The 12,509-nt window shown below is 45.5% G+C and overlaps 1 protein-coding gene across 1 annotated transcript in view; it reads left to right on the forward strand.

The window, feature by feature from the left end:
* The window catches only part of LOC309358626 (uncharacterized protein), a 43,017-nt gene extending 33,357 nt beyond the window's left edge, over positions 1-9,660 (forward strand). Inside the window, exon 8 of the mRNA XM_081891984.1 lies at positions 9,339-9,660. Within this exon, the coding sequence (XP_081748110.1) occupies positions 9,339-9,362 (24 nt within the window). The 3' untranslated portion in view covers positions 9,363-9,660. The remainder of the gene's footprint in view (positions 1-9,338) is intronic.
* The last annotated feature ends 2,849 nt before the right edge of the window (positions 9,661-12,509 follow it).

Genomic DNA, 12,509 nt, shown 5'->3' on the forward strand with positions numbered 1-12,509 from the left:
ATAAATAGGTACCGCTCCGGCGGGAAGGTAAACGGCGTTTCCGTGTGCTGCTCTGGTTCGCCAGAAGCGGCTTAGTCATGCTGGCCACATGACCCAGAAACTGTATGCCGGCTCTCTCGGCCAATAAAGCAAGATGAGTGCTGCAACCCCACGACTGGACCTAATGGTCAGGGGTCCCTTTACCTTTTATATTATATGCTATATGGTTATTTATGGACCTAATAGGTATCTAAAGCCATTTGCACATAACAAAATATTTATTTTATCAAAGTAATTTTTGAATTGAAACACAATTAAGAAGAAGTATATAAATAGTGAAATACAATTATTAAGCTCTAACTTGAAATGATTTTTTATTCATAACAAACTTAGTAATGCAAACACATTGGCATTTGGCAATAACAAAAGTTCCTTTAGAAACACAATTTACAAAGACTCATAACCTAGTCTCTAGAAACTTGCTGTAACATGAAATAATGCAAACTACTAATAATTATAAATAGCAGAATGTAGGCACCCTATTGCTGCCAACCTAGCAGTTCGAAAGCACGTCAAAGTGCAAGTAGATAAATAGGTACCGCTCCAGCAGGAAGGTAAACAGCATTTCCGTGTGCTGCTCTGGTTTCGCCAGAAGCAGCTTGGTCATGCTGGTCACATGACCCGGAAAAACTGTCTGCGGACAAACGTCGGCTCTCTCGGCCAGTAAAGCGAGATGAGCACTACAACCCCAGAGTCGTTCACGACTGGACTTAACTGTCAGGGGTCCTTTACCATTTTTTAAGGCACCCTATATATGGAAATGAGCAAACCAGTGATATTTTAGGAAGGAGGCTAGCAGGCAGGGCCCATTTCTTACAACACAGGAGCCTACACAACACAAAACACTGTTGCTGTGTATAGCTTTTATTTTATTTGTTCTTTATCTTATATTTTGGAAATGTACATCCAGGGTTTTTTCCCTTTAAACTTTTTGGGGACCCCCAAGAGAGTGGGGTCCTAAGCTATAGCTTGTTTAGCTTATAGGTAAATCCGGCACTGGACGGTCTGGATGCAGAGGGGAGGTAGAAGAAACCAGCCCAGGGAAGGCAGTTCAGAGCCCAGAGACTGGTGGTGGGACAATGAGAAGAAGACTCAGAGCAGAATGTGTCGGAAGCTGAAGAGGCAACAGGGTTTAGTGAGCAGGGAGAGTCTCTGGCAGAGAGCAGTTCAGAATCAGAGGCAGAAGTGGAGGCAGAAGAGGAGGGAGGCCAAGAGGCAGGTCTGAGTCCGGCTGGTGAAGAAGCCAGAGGGGTCTCAGCCTCCAACAAGTTCCCCTCTCCCCTAGTGTCCCATTTCCCCCTTTCTCTTTCAAACATCCTCTCATGTCCTTCCATCATTACTTCTCTTCCTTCCTCTCTGCCCAGCAGGCTGACAGGAAAGAAAAAGATGCGTTTTCTCCAGAAGCCTGAACCGATCACTTTTGGAATTAGGCCGAGGGCCACATGTGCCCCCAGGACTCCAAGTTGCCTACCCTTTCCTATACCCCTTCCACAAACCCAGTGGGCGCTTTTAACTGCTGAGCCTGCGCACAGCGCACCCCAAACTCATTCTGTTTGCTGCAAGAACACAGGAGCGGAGAAGAACCTTTACAGAAGGAGGAAGTATTGCCAGGCAATTTCCCCTTATTTCGAGCATAGATGCTGCTGCTTTTATTTCATGTTTATTTCATTTTTATGGTCTGTTTATGGTTTTATGTTCTCTCCAGGCCCACTGTTTATATTATGGCGAAATGGCCAGTAAAATAACAGCAGTGTTGAGGCATGGAAGACTTTATTTGCTCAGTCAGACCAAGTTCTGTCCAGTCCAGCATCCAGATTCACACTGACAGATGCTTCCTGGATCACCCACAGCTGTTCTTCACTGCCCCCAAGCCCAAGCCCAAACTGTTTTCTGGAGGTAGAATGCTTCTGGGTAGGGAGGCTCTGACTTCAACTATTATGATGACTAACAGATACTGATAGACTGGCATGCCACGGAAAACGCCTCACTCTCGCTCAGTCGGACCAAAGTTTCGTTTGCCCAAGCACCCTGTCTCTGACAGGGGACAGGTGCCTGCTTCTGGAAAGCTCGTGAGCCAGGCAGAAGGCTGAGACAGCTCCCCCCCCCAAAATAAATAAATAAATAAATAAATTGTTTGACCTCTAGTTTGGCAAGGGAGCTGCCAGCATGCCAGGAAACAGAGGCAGAGGAGCAGGGCAGCGGTGGGAAAAATGGCCTTATTTTCGGCCACACCCCTCTGCAAACACATGATGCATGGGGAAAATGAACAGCAGCTACCAAGAGAAAGGAGGATATTGCGGTGGCTCCTTGACGTACACTTTCTTTTCCTTTGTCGTGACTAAATCTGCCACCGCCCTCCCAGGGCTGCAAAACATTAACAGATTAAGTATGAGTCCTTCAGGGTCCCTACTACAATTCTATAATGGCGAGAAACCCGTCACCTTTCAACTCCTTCCAGCAGCGTGGCAAGCCAAGTTAAATTTCATCCCTTCTAGGAAGAGGAAGTAAGATCAAGGGTGTTAAACAAATTTAAAAAACCAATAAAAGGAACTTAAATCCTATGGATGCTATTTTTAGGCAGCTAGGTGGATGATCTCATTTCAGTAATAAATCTTTTTCACACAGTGTCTTTCCTTGTGAGAGTGTCACGGTGTGTCAGAGTTACATTCGGGTAGCAGCTGGATTGCTGCCACATATTTTGCTGCTGCTTCACCCGGCCAGCGCATAGTTAAACTACGATGTCCCCTCCCATGAGACGTAGTGAAAGTCGCTGGGTGAAGAAACCAGAGGCCTTTCTTTTGGGCATTGTCGGCCAATTGGTGCCAAAGAAGGATAGAACATTCTTTATGTATGCTACAACAGCAGCAAGAATACTCACCGCAAAGTACTGGAAGACACAAGATCTACCCACCTTGGAAGAATGGCAGATGAAGGTGATAGATTATATGGGACTGGCAGAGATGACTGGCAGAATCCGAGACCAGGGGAAAGAGACAGCGGAAGAAGATTGGAAGAAATTTAAGGACTATCTTAAGAAATACTGTAAAATTAATGAATGTTAGAATGACGTTGGTTTAGAAAATATGTGGTTTCCAGCTGTAATGGATAAGTAAAAAAGAAAAGAGAGACTAAAAATTAAATGAAAAATAAGGGAAAGGATTTGCTGAATTAATAAATTAGAAATTGGAATACAGAAAGGGGAGGTATGAGGAAGTCGGGGAAGTAAGTTATAAGAAAATAAGGGACTGAAATTATACTTGTTTTTATTTTTGTCTGTTTGTTTGTATTATTGTATTGTTTAGTTTTGTTTTTATAAAATGTTTGAAACTTTAATAAAAATCTTAAAATAAAAAAAAGAAAGTCGCTGGGCTGGAAAAGAGGATCCCTGGAGGAGAATGGTAGAATTGTAGAGTTGGAAGGGACAGGGGTTCATCTAGTCCCACCCCCTGCGATGCAGGAACATGCAGCTATCTCACATGCAGGGATCGAACCTGCAACCTCGACGTTATCAGCACCACGCTCTCGCCGACTGAGCTAACATCATCATCATCATCAATCTTTATTACGGTCCAGAGACCCAACACATCATTACAAAGCAATACACAATTCATACAGCCTACCTCCAGGTTAAACAAGCATTTTGTTCAGAATATAGGGATTATTTGTTCTTGCAACCACCGATAAAAACTTTGCCACTGCTAATGTTCTAGTATTTGTCCGGTCTTCCAATAGGAACCTGACATAGTGAGCCTCTGATTTTTCCTGGGAAAGGTACCAGCAAGGGTAGTATCAGTTCAGCCCTGGCTTGCTCATATTTTGCACAATGCAACAAAATATGTTTTATGGAATCGATGTCTTGAGCACACGAGCAAAGTCTGTCCTGGTAGGGAACTCCTCTCAACCGGCCATCCAACACTGCAGAAGGAAAGACGTTTAGTCTGGCTTTGGTGAAAAGCCTTCGATAGTTTGGTACTGTCAGATTTTTAATGTAAGATGTTAACTTAAAGACATACCCATATTGTACTCAGTATTTGCAGAAAGGCATCAGTGGACTAGATGCCCCTTTGGGTCCCTTCCAATTCTACAATTCTACGGTGCGGCTCCTTTATGGATCCTTTCTGGGCCCGCCTTCCTCTGCTTTCTCCTCCCTTGAGAGAGTTCAATCCAAACTCCTTAGAGCTCTCCTACAAGTCCCCAGATGTGTTTCAAACGCATGGGTTACACTAGAAACAGGGATGATGAGAGTGGAGGCTTATATCCACCTAACATCAATCTACAAATGGCTGACGTTGAATTTGCTCCCCCGAGGAATACCCCCACTGATCCTCTGCGACCAGTTCCAGTCAGGCTGGCAGACAGCAGTCCTGAACACACTTCAGGAACTGGGTTTTGACCCTCAAGCCCTTCTAAGCCTGGGGTTGGGCCAGGCAAAAGCTATGGTCAGGCAAAGAATCATAGACACCGAGAGACAACAGGACTGCTCAAGGTGCCCCGACTATAAAATTGGAGAAATCGAGAGATATATAGCCACACCGGCAGCATATCTCTTCTTTCTCGTATCCAAAAATGCAAGAAGGGCCTTTACACTCGCCTGAAGCTCGGCTCTGCCCTCGCAGGTCCTGGAAGGATCCTTTAAAAAAATCCCGTATGCTCAGAAACTTTGCGCCTGTTCATTGGGAGAGATAGGAAGCCCAGAGCACTTGTTCTTTAGCTGTCCCTTTTATGAAGAGGCAGTAGTGAGACCATTGATCCCCTACTGGTGAGGTTCGCTGACCTCCCGGAAAAGCAAAAATTGACCTTTTCTTGTTAGGCAAAGATCCTAAGACGACCCAGATGGTCGCCAGATTCTGTGTACACATCTGTGGGCGCAGACCATCCCCCAATCCAAACTAGTTCGTTAAGAAAATCCCCAAACTCGGTTCCATGGGTGACTCTGGGTCAGCTCCCTGCGGCAGCTTATCTTAAAGTTTTAAGTGTCTATATGCTTATCGCATTTACAAATTTTAAATTTATTGCTGTACATTGTTTTAAATGTTTGTTTTCCGTCTGGGATTGTACCCCCAAGTGTGTTTTATAAGCTGGTCTCCGACCGTAATAAATTATCTATCTCTCTTCTATGGTGGAGAAGAATAGGGGAAAGTCTTTCTCTCGTAAACACAGGAAATGGCCGACATCCAATGATGGAAGGTTCAAGACACCTTGACCTCCTTTTTAGTGGGATGGAAATGCAGGAAATTAATAGCAAGGCTATTGAGGGAGACCAGCCACCAGGGCTGTGTCCAGCCCCCGCTGGGAACGGGCGCATGCGAATCCTGGCTCGGGTCTGAGCCTCGTGCCTGGAAGATCATGGGCTCGTACAAAGGGCAAGGAGTCCTGAAAGTGCACGGAACACTTAATCATACCTGTCTGGGGACGGCGGAGGGAACAGGAGTCAGAATAAATAAAAGAACCTTGTTAAAACATTTCAAGACCAGTCTCTGTATCACCCAGAGGCCCTTTCCACACCCATTGCAAATATGAGATGAATAAAGCGATAAAAGTGTGAGCTCCAGAGTCTTTTGACGTCACAGTGCAGCCAAATTTGAGGGGGAAACATCGTTTGGCTGTTATGGTTGGGCAAGACGGGTCATTGAAATTTAACAACCCAAGCGCCTGAACTGAAGGGAGGGAGCAAAGTACCGGTAGCTTGCAAGGACACCTTTGGTTCCCTGCCCCCCTATTTTTTATTAGTTTTCAAACAATTCAACGAATTCAATTTCAATGCAATATTCCCTTAAGATTTTGACTTCCTTCCATGAGGTTTCTATTCAAATCTTTCACCTACTGCCATATATGTAATATTTATCTAAAGCATAATAATAATTATCATATTTTTATTATTTTGGTTTCCCCAGCCACTCTGGGCGGCTCCCAACAGAGGACTAAAAGCAGAATAAAACTTCAGATATTAAAACTTCCCTAAACAGGGCTGCCTTCAGATGTCTTCTAAAAGTCAGGTAGTTGTTTATTACCTTGACATATGATGGGCAGATGCCACTACTGAGCACATAAATCTTACATTGCATTCCTTTATCATTCTTATTCCTTTGCCTATATTTCAAGTCCTGTGCATAGCTGTCAACCTTCCCTTTTTTGCGGGAAATTCCCTTATTCCAGCACCATTTCCCACTGCTTCCTGCTGCTATCCCGGATTGTTAGATATCCCGTAGACTGTCCCCGGGACAGGTGAGGCTGCTGATCCCTTATTTTCAAATCTGAAAGTTGACAGCTATGGCCCTGTGATTTCATTTGACTATAATATTTTCTCAACTAATCAGAAAAGGGCCTCCGTTTTTCTGCACGTGTTTCTCCTTCTTGGTGTCTTATTTTCGACGTCAGTTTCTCCATCTCCACATAGTCCAATAATTTCAAGGTCCGCTCCTCTTTAATTATTGGAACTTCTTTCCATTTATGTGCATACAGAATTCTGGCTGCTTTGGTGGCACACATAACCAATTTAACCAGGTTTTGGGGGGGACCTTTGCTATTGGCTCAGCTCTTGCGACTTTCGCTCAAGGGTATGGCGCACCCCCCCCCCCCGAGGGATGCGTTCCCTTCTGGGCAGACGCCCCGTGATCACATGGCCATGGTGGGCAGGGCCAAAGAAAAAAGGGGCGGAGCAAACCATGTGAATTTTGTAGAGGAGGCTGATTTCAACACAAACACACACAAACCCCCCAGATAGAGAGGCTTGGAAGGGCCGCATTCGGCCCTCCAGGCCTGAGGTTCTTCACTGCTGGAAGAGCTTCGCAGGGGAAATCTCCAAAGGGTCAAAACAGTGCAAGAGAATTCTTGCATTGCATTCCCTGTTTCTTTTAAGTGAAGGCTCCGGTTATAATATTTTGGCTACTCCGTTCCATTCCTTGATGCTCCCTTTGTTCTTTGGCATCCACAAAATTTTCTGGCTACAGGCCTGAGCTGCCTTTTCCCCCAAACAACCTTTCTGTTTTGCAAAACTCGAGAGATCCACACCACAGGGATGGGCCGATCGGTCCGTTTCGGTTTCTCCTAACTTCTCCTTGTTCCGGGTTCAATTTAATTCCACCACGTATCTGCATCGATTTGTCAGTTTCATTTCCAAGCGTACTCATGGAAACTTGCCAGCATTTTAGCCCCGGTTTCTCAAAAATTATATGCATTTCTATGCACTATTCTGCCCAATTGTACACAATTTTCACAAGCAGTTTTCCCTAAGTGTGGCATGTTATTTCCACTAATACATGCGTTTTGAAATGCATGCTTTCCCCTAATACGCACCATTTTTTAATTTCAGTTCGCACAGAACAGAGAGGACAATTATAACAAGAAACGAAAAATAATATATGAAAAGCAGAAGTGAAAAACCATGCAAATTAGTATAATTGCATACAAAGTCCAAATCATCAATGGTGGAGGGGTGGGTGGGGAGGTGAGAATTAAAGTTGTCTCCGTATATAGAAAACATATTGGAGTTATTTGACTGCCATGCATAGTTCCAAGTTTGCCAGGCTGATGTACCCATTTTTTTGCAGACCCTTTTTGATTGGAGAACTGCATTATAAATTTGATCTTCTTGCAGGTTTGATCTTCTTGCAGTCCATGGGACTCTCAAGAGTCTCCTCCAGCACCAGAATTCAAAAGCATCAATTCTTCGGCGATCAGCCTTCTTTCTGGTCCAGCTCTCACTTCCATACATCACTACTGGGAAAACCATAGCTTGAACTATATGGACCTTTGTTGGCAAGGTGATGTGTCGGCTTTTTAGTACTGCTTTTTCCAAATATACACAGACCTTCCTGGAATAAGCACACAATCCCGGTGGCATTTTCCACATGGCCGGGGTTGCAGCGCCACCTCCTGGCTATTTCTTTGCCAGCAACTTAGCCAGGCAATGGCTGGGCACGAAATTTCTAAACGGCACCTGAGCATCCTGAAAACGCATTTTCCAGCCTGAGGGCCACATTTCCTTCTGCACAACCTCCCAGGGGCCAGAGGCAACAATGACCAGAGCAATGCATGTGAATGTTTACATCCGAACAGCAGGCTAGTTTCTGCACATGCACTCCTGCATACGCCCCTCTTTGCTCTCCACCCAGACAAGAAAGAGGAATGTTCGGGGTTCAAGGGCACATTCCAGCTGGGCAAAAGCCTTCAAGGAGGGTGTGAAGCCAGGGCCAGGGATGGGTGCAGCTTAGGGGAGAATTTTCTCTCCCTCTCTCTCTCTCTCTCTCTCTCTCTCTCTCTCTCTCTCTCTCTCTCTCATTTAATAACTTTTTTATTCAAAATTAAAACAAAACATATTATCCAGAAACATATCATCCTTATTTTCCCACCATTTTTCCTCCCTCCCCCCACAGAACCCCCCCACCCCCAACTTCCATCAGTTCCAGTCTTTGATTTCTCTAAAAGTGCTGTTTTCTGCATGTTACGCAGTTGTATAGATCCTCAAACTATTTAGCTGATTATTATCAATAAAAAGTTTGTGAATGTTTATTCAAAGCCAGCCAAGGAGTCCAATTCGCTTTGTTGCGTCTTCAAATAATTTGCAAAGGGTTCCCATTCATCTTTAAAGTCACAGTTATCTTTGTCCCTTAGCTTATATGTCAGTTTTGCCAATTCTGCATAGTCCATCAATTTTTCTTGCCCACTCAGGGGAGAATTCTCAGCGCCAGACAGAGAGGATTGCATTTAGCCCCTTTCCATCTTTGGGGGTGTGTGTTTTGGGAGAGAAATAAGTTTGTTAACATGTCAAACTCACTGCGAAGGCTGCCCATTGTGCCATATTCTCCAGCACCTTGGCCAGGGTGGATAAAAATCAAACTTAGGAAGGCCCCAGTCCTGAGAAGCCCTACTGGTCACAGGGCCTGGCTCCTGCAAGCACACCTGACAGACACTGAATGGAATAATCTTGAAAAGCAGATGTGCTGCTGTTCTGCCTGTTGCCACTGCTTCATAGAATCACTGAACTGCAGAGTCAGAAGGGACCCTGGCGGTCATTTAGTCCAACCCCCTGAGAGCCAGTGTGGTGTAGTGGTTAAGAGCGGTAGTCTCGTAATCTGGTGAACCGGGTTCGCTTCCCCGCTCCTCCACATGCAGCTGCTGGGTGACCCTGGGCTAGTCACACTTTTCTCTGAAGTCTCTCAGCCCCACTCACCTCACAGAGTGTTTGTTGTGGGGGAGGAAGGGAAAGGAGAATGTTAGCCGCTTTGAGACTCCTTAAAGGGAGTGAAAGGCGGGATATCAAATCCAAACTCTTCTTCTTCTTCCTCCCTGCAATGCAGGAATCTCAACTGAAGCATCCATGACAGACGGCCACCCAACCTCTGTTTAAAAACCTCCAAGGAAGGAGAGTCCACAACCAACAGAGTCCTCTGCCTCCCCGCTGCATCGGCACCCATTTCGCTCCGCAAATTCCGGAGCAGTTTCCAATGCCATCCTGCTGCTGCTTCTGCTGCCGCCCAGGGGCTTTTGCCGTCTGAGGCGGCCGCCTCAGTCTCTCTAATAGCAGAGCTGGTTATGTTGAAAAGTAGTCAGTAACGATCAAAGAACACTGAGATGGAGGCGAAAAGCCTTTCAACAGTCAATATCCTGCAAATATGCAGTGATAGGGTTTTTGCCTTAATAATAAATTATTATTATTATTATTATTATTATTATTATTATTATTATTATTAATGCCCCACCCATCTGGCTAGGTTTCCCCAGCCACTCTGGGTGGCTTCCAACAGAATATTAAAATACAATAGTCTATTAAACATTAAAAGCTTCCCTGAACAGGGCTGCCTTCAGATGTCTTCTAAACGTCTGGTAGTTGTTGTTCTCTTTGACATCTGGTGGGAGGGCGTTCCACAGGGCGGGTGCCACTACCAAAAAGGCCCTGTGCCTGGTTCCCTGTAACTTGGCTTCTCGCAGTGAGGGAACCGCCAGAAGGCCCTCGGTGCTGGACCTCAGTGTCCGGGCTGAACGATGGGTGTGGAGACGCTCCTTCAGGTATACTGGACCGAGGCCATTTAGGGCTTGAAAGGTCAGCACCAACACTTTGAATTGTGCTCGGAAACGTACTGGGGGCCAACATAGGTCTTTCAGGACCAGTGTTATGTGGTCTCGGCAGCCGCTCCCAGTCACCAGTCTGGCTGCCGCATTCTGGATTAGTTGTAGTTTCCGGGTCACCTTCAAAGGTAGCCCCATGCAGAGCGCATTGCAGTGGTCCAAGCGAGAGATAACCAGAGCATGCACCACTCTGGCAAAACAGTCCGCGGGCAGGAAGGGCTCTTTGATAGTTACTGACTACGCCTAATATTTCTGTTCATGGAACATTTACAGTGGTACCTCATGGTAAGTACTTAATTCGTTCCGGAGGTCCGTTCTTAACCTGAATCACCACTTTAGCTAATGGGGCCTCCCACTACCACTGCGCTGCTGGAGCCCGATTTCTGTTCTCATCCCTAACACAAGGTACTATTTCTGGGTTAGTGGAGTCTGTAACCTGCAGTGAATGTAACCTGAAGCGTATGTAACTTGAGGTACTACTGTATTTGACTCCTATTAATTGTGACTCCATGCACATTTTACATGTTTGCTGGTTATGAATTGTGAAACAAGGTACAGTGGTACCTCAGGTTACATACGCTTCAGGTTACAGACTCCGCTAACCCAGAAATAGTGCTTCAGGTTAAGAATTTTGCTTCAGGATAAGAACAGAAATCGTGCTCCGACGGCGTGGCAGCAGCAGGAGGCCCTATTAGCTAAAGTGGTGCTTCAGGTTAAGAACAGTTTCAGGTTAAGAACGGACCTCCGGAACGAATTAAGTACTTAACTTGAGATACCACTGTAATGTTATAAATTTATCATTAATACATTATTAGCCGTGTTGTTCAGAGTTTTCTCTTTTGCAACACAGGGGATACTCTTAGAGAGGTGACAGCTGGAGCCAATAATTGCAGAACCCATTCATTGCAAATTTGTCCCCTCCTCTTGCCACCGCTGATTTCTACAAGGGAAACGTGAAGGGGAAGGAGGAGGAAGGTGGCTGTCAGTGCCGCCCCCCGCAAAGTGGAGAGGCTGGCAGGGGCTGGCTGAAGACAGACTGGGGTTATTGGGCCAAAAGCACCCCATTTGCCCAAATGGACTGGTCTCCACTGTACGTTCTGCCAGAGTGCAGGGCTGGCACATCACTAGGAATTCCTGGGATATATATATATTTTGCAAGCCAATTTGTGGTAAGAGCTGTGGAATTTCCCCCTGCGTGAAAATTTCATCCCCCTCGTGAACTTTTCAGAATCCAATCCCCCCCAAGGGTGTCAGGCTAGGCTCTGGGATATACCAGAGTTCAAATCTATGCCGGCCCGTGAAGCTCACTCTATGACCACAGTAGCCAATTACTGGGTGAACAACCTCGCAGGGCTGTTGTGCAGGTGAAATGGGAGATGGGGAAGAGAGAAAAAAACAAGTTTGCTGCCTTGGAGGGAAGGCGGGAAATGAATAGAACAGAATGCCTCCACAACCTCGCAGGGTTGTTGTGAGGGTAAAATAATAATAATAATAATAATAATATTTTTTTATTTATACCCCGCCCTTCCCGGTTCAGGAAACCGGGCTCAGGGCAGCTAACAACAAATTTAATACACTTAATTGATGCTACAAAAAAACTACAACATAAAATACGGTATAAACAATAAAATAGGAAGGGGGGGAGGAGAGAAGTGTGGCCCTGTATTGAGCTAATTGGAGGAAAAACTGGGAATGAATAGAATAATAGAATATTAGAGTGTGGAAAAGGCGGCCTATAAATTTAACCAGTGATAAATACAAATACACTCATACCTTGGTTCTCGAAGTTAATCTGTTCCGGAAGTCTGTTTGGCTTCCGAAAAACATTTGAAAACTGGAACACTTACTTCTGGGTTTTCAGCATTCGGGAGCCAATTTGTTTGATAACTAAGCCGTTTGACAGTAAAAGGGGGTGTAACAGAGTGAAAGGCAAAATGTACCCTTGAAATTGGGAGTAGGGCTGGGAAATCTCAGGTCTAGTGGCTGAATGCGGCCCTCAAAGCCTCTCTATTTGGCCCTCGAGACTCTCACCAGGCCACACCCCCTCTGAGGCCACGCCTCTTGCTGGCCCAGCTCCGCCCCCTGAGCTGAGGTGGGTCCCTGAGCTGTGGTTGTGCCTCTTGCTAGCTTGCGTGGAGAATAGGGCGGTGCGTGGAGCAGCCTCGGACTGTTGTGTGTGGCTGGAATATAGTCCGCTGTTGCAAAAGGCGAGAGACAGATCCATCGCTGCGCCCGCTCTTGCCTTTGATCCCACCCACCACTTGTGTGGAAGGTCACCTAGATCCCTGTTATTTATTTCATAAAATCGATACACCACTTGACTGTAAAAACAAAACAAAAAACCTCAGAGCAATTTATGAAGAAAGATAAAACAATAAAATTATCACTAAGGAAAGTGAACG

Source organism: Podarcis melisellensis, assembly GCF_964234715.1.
Source record: "Podarcis melisellensis genome assembly, chromosome: 16".
In the NCBI taxonomy this organism is placed as follows: domain Eukaryota; kingdom Metazoa; phylum Chordata; class Lepidosauria; order Squamata; family Lacertidae; genus Podarcis; species Podarcis melisellensis.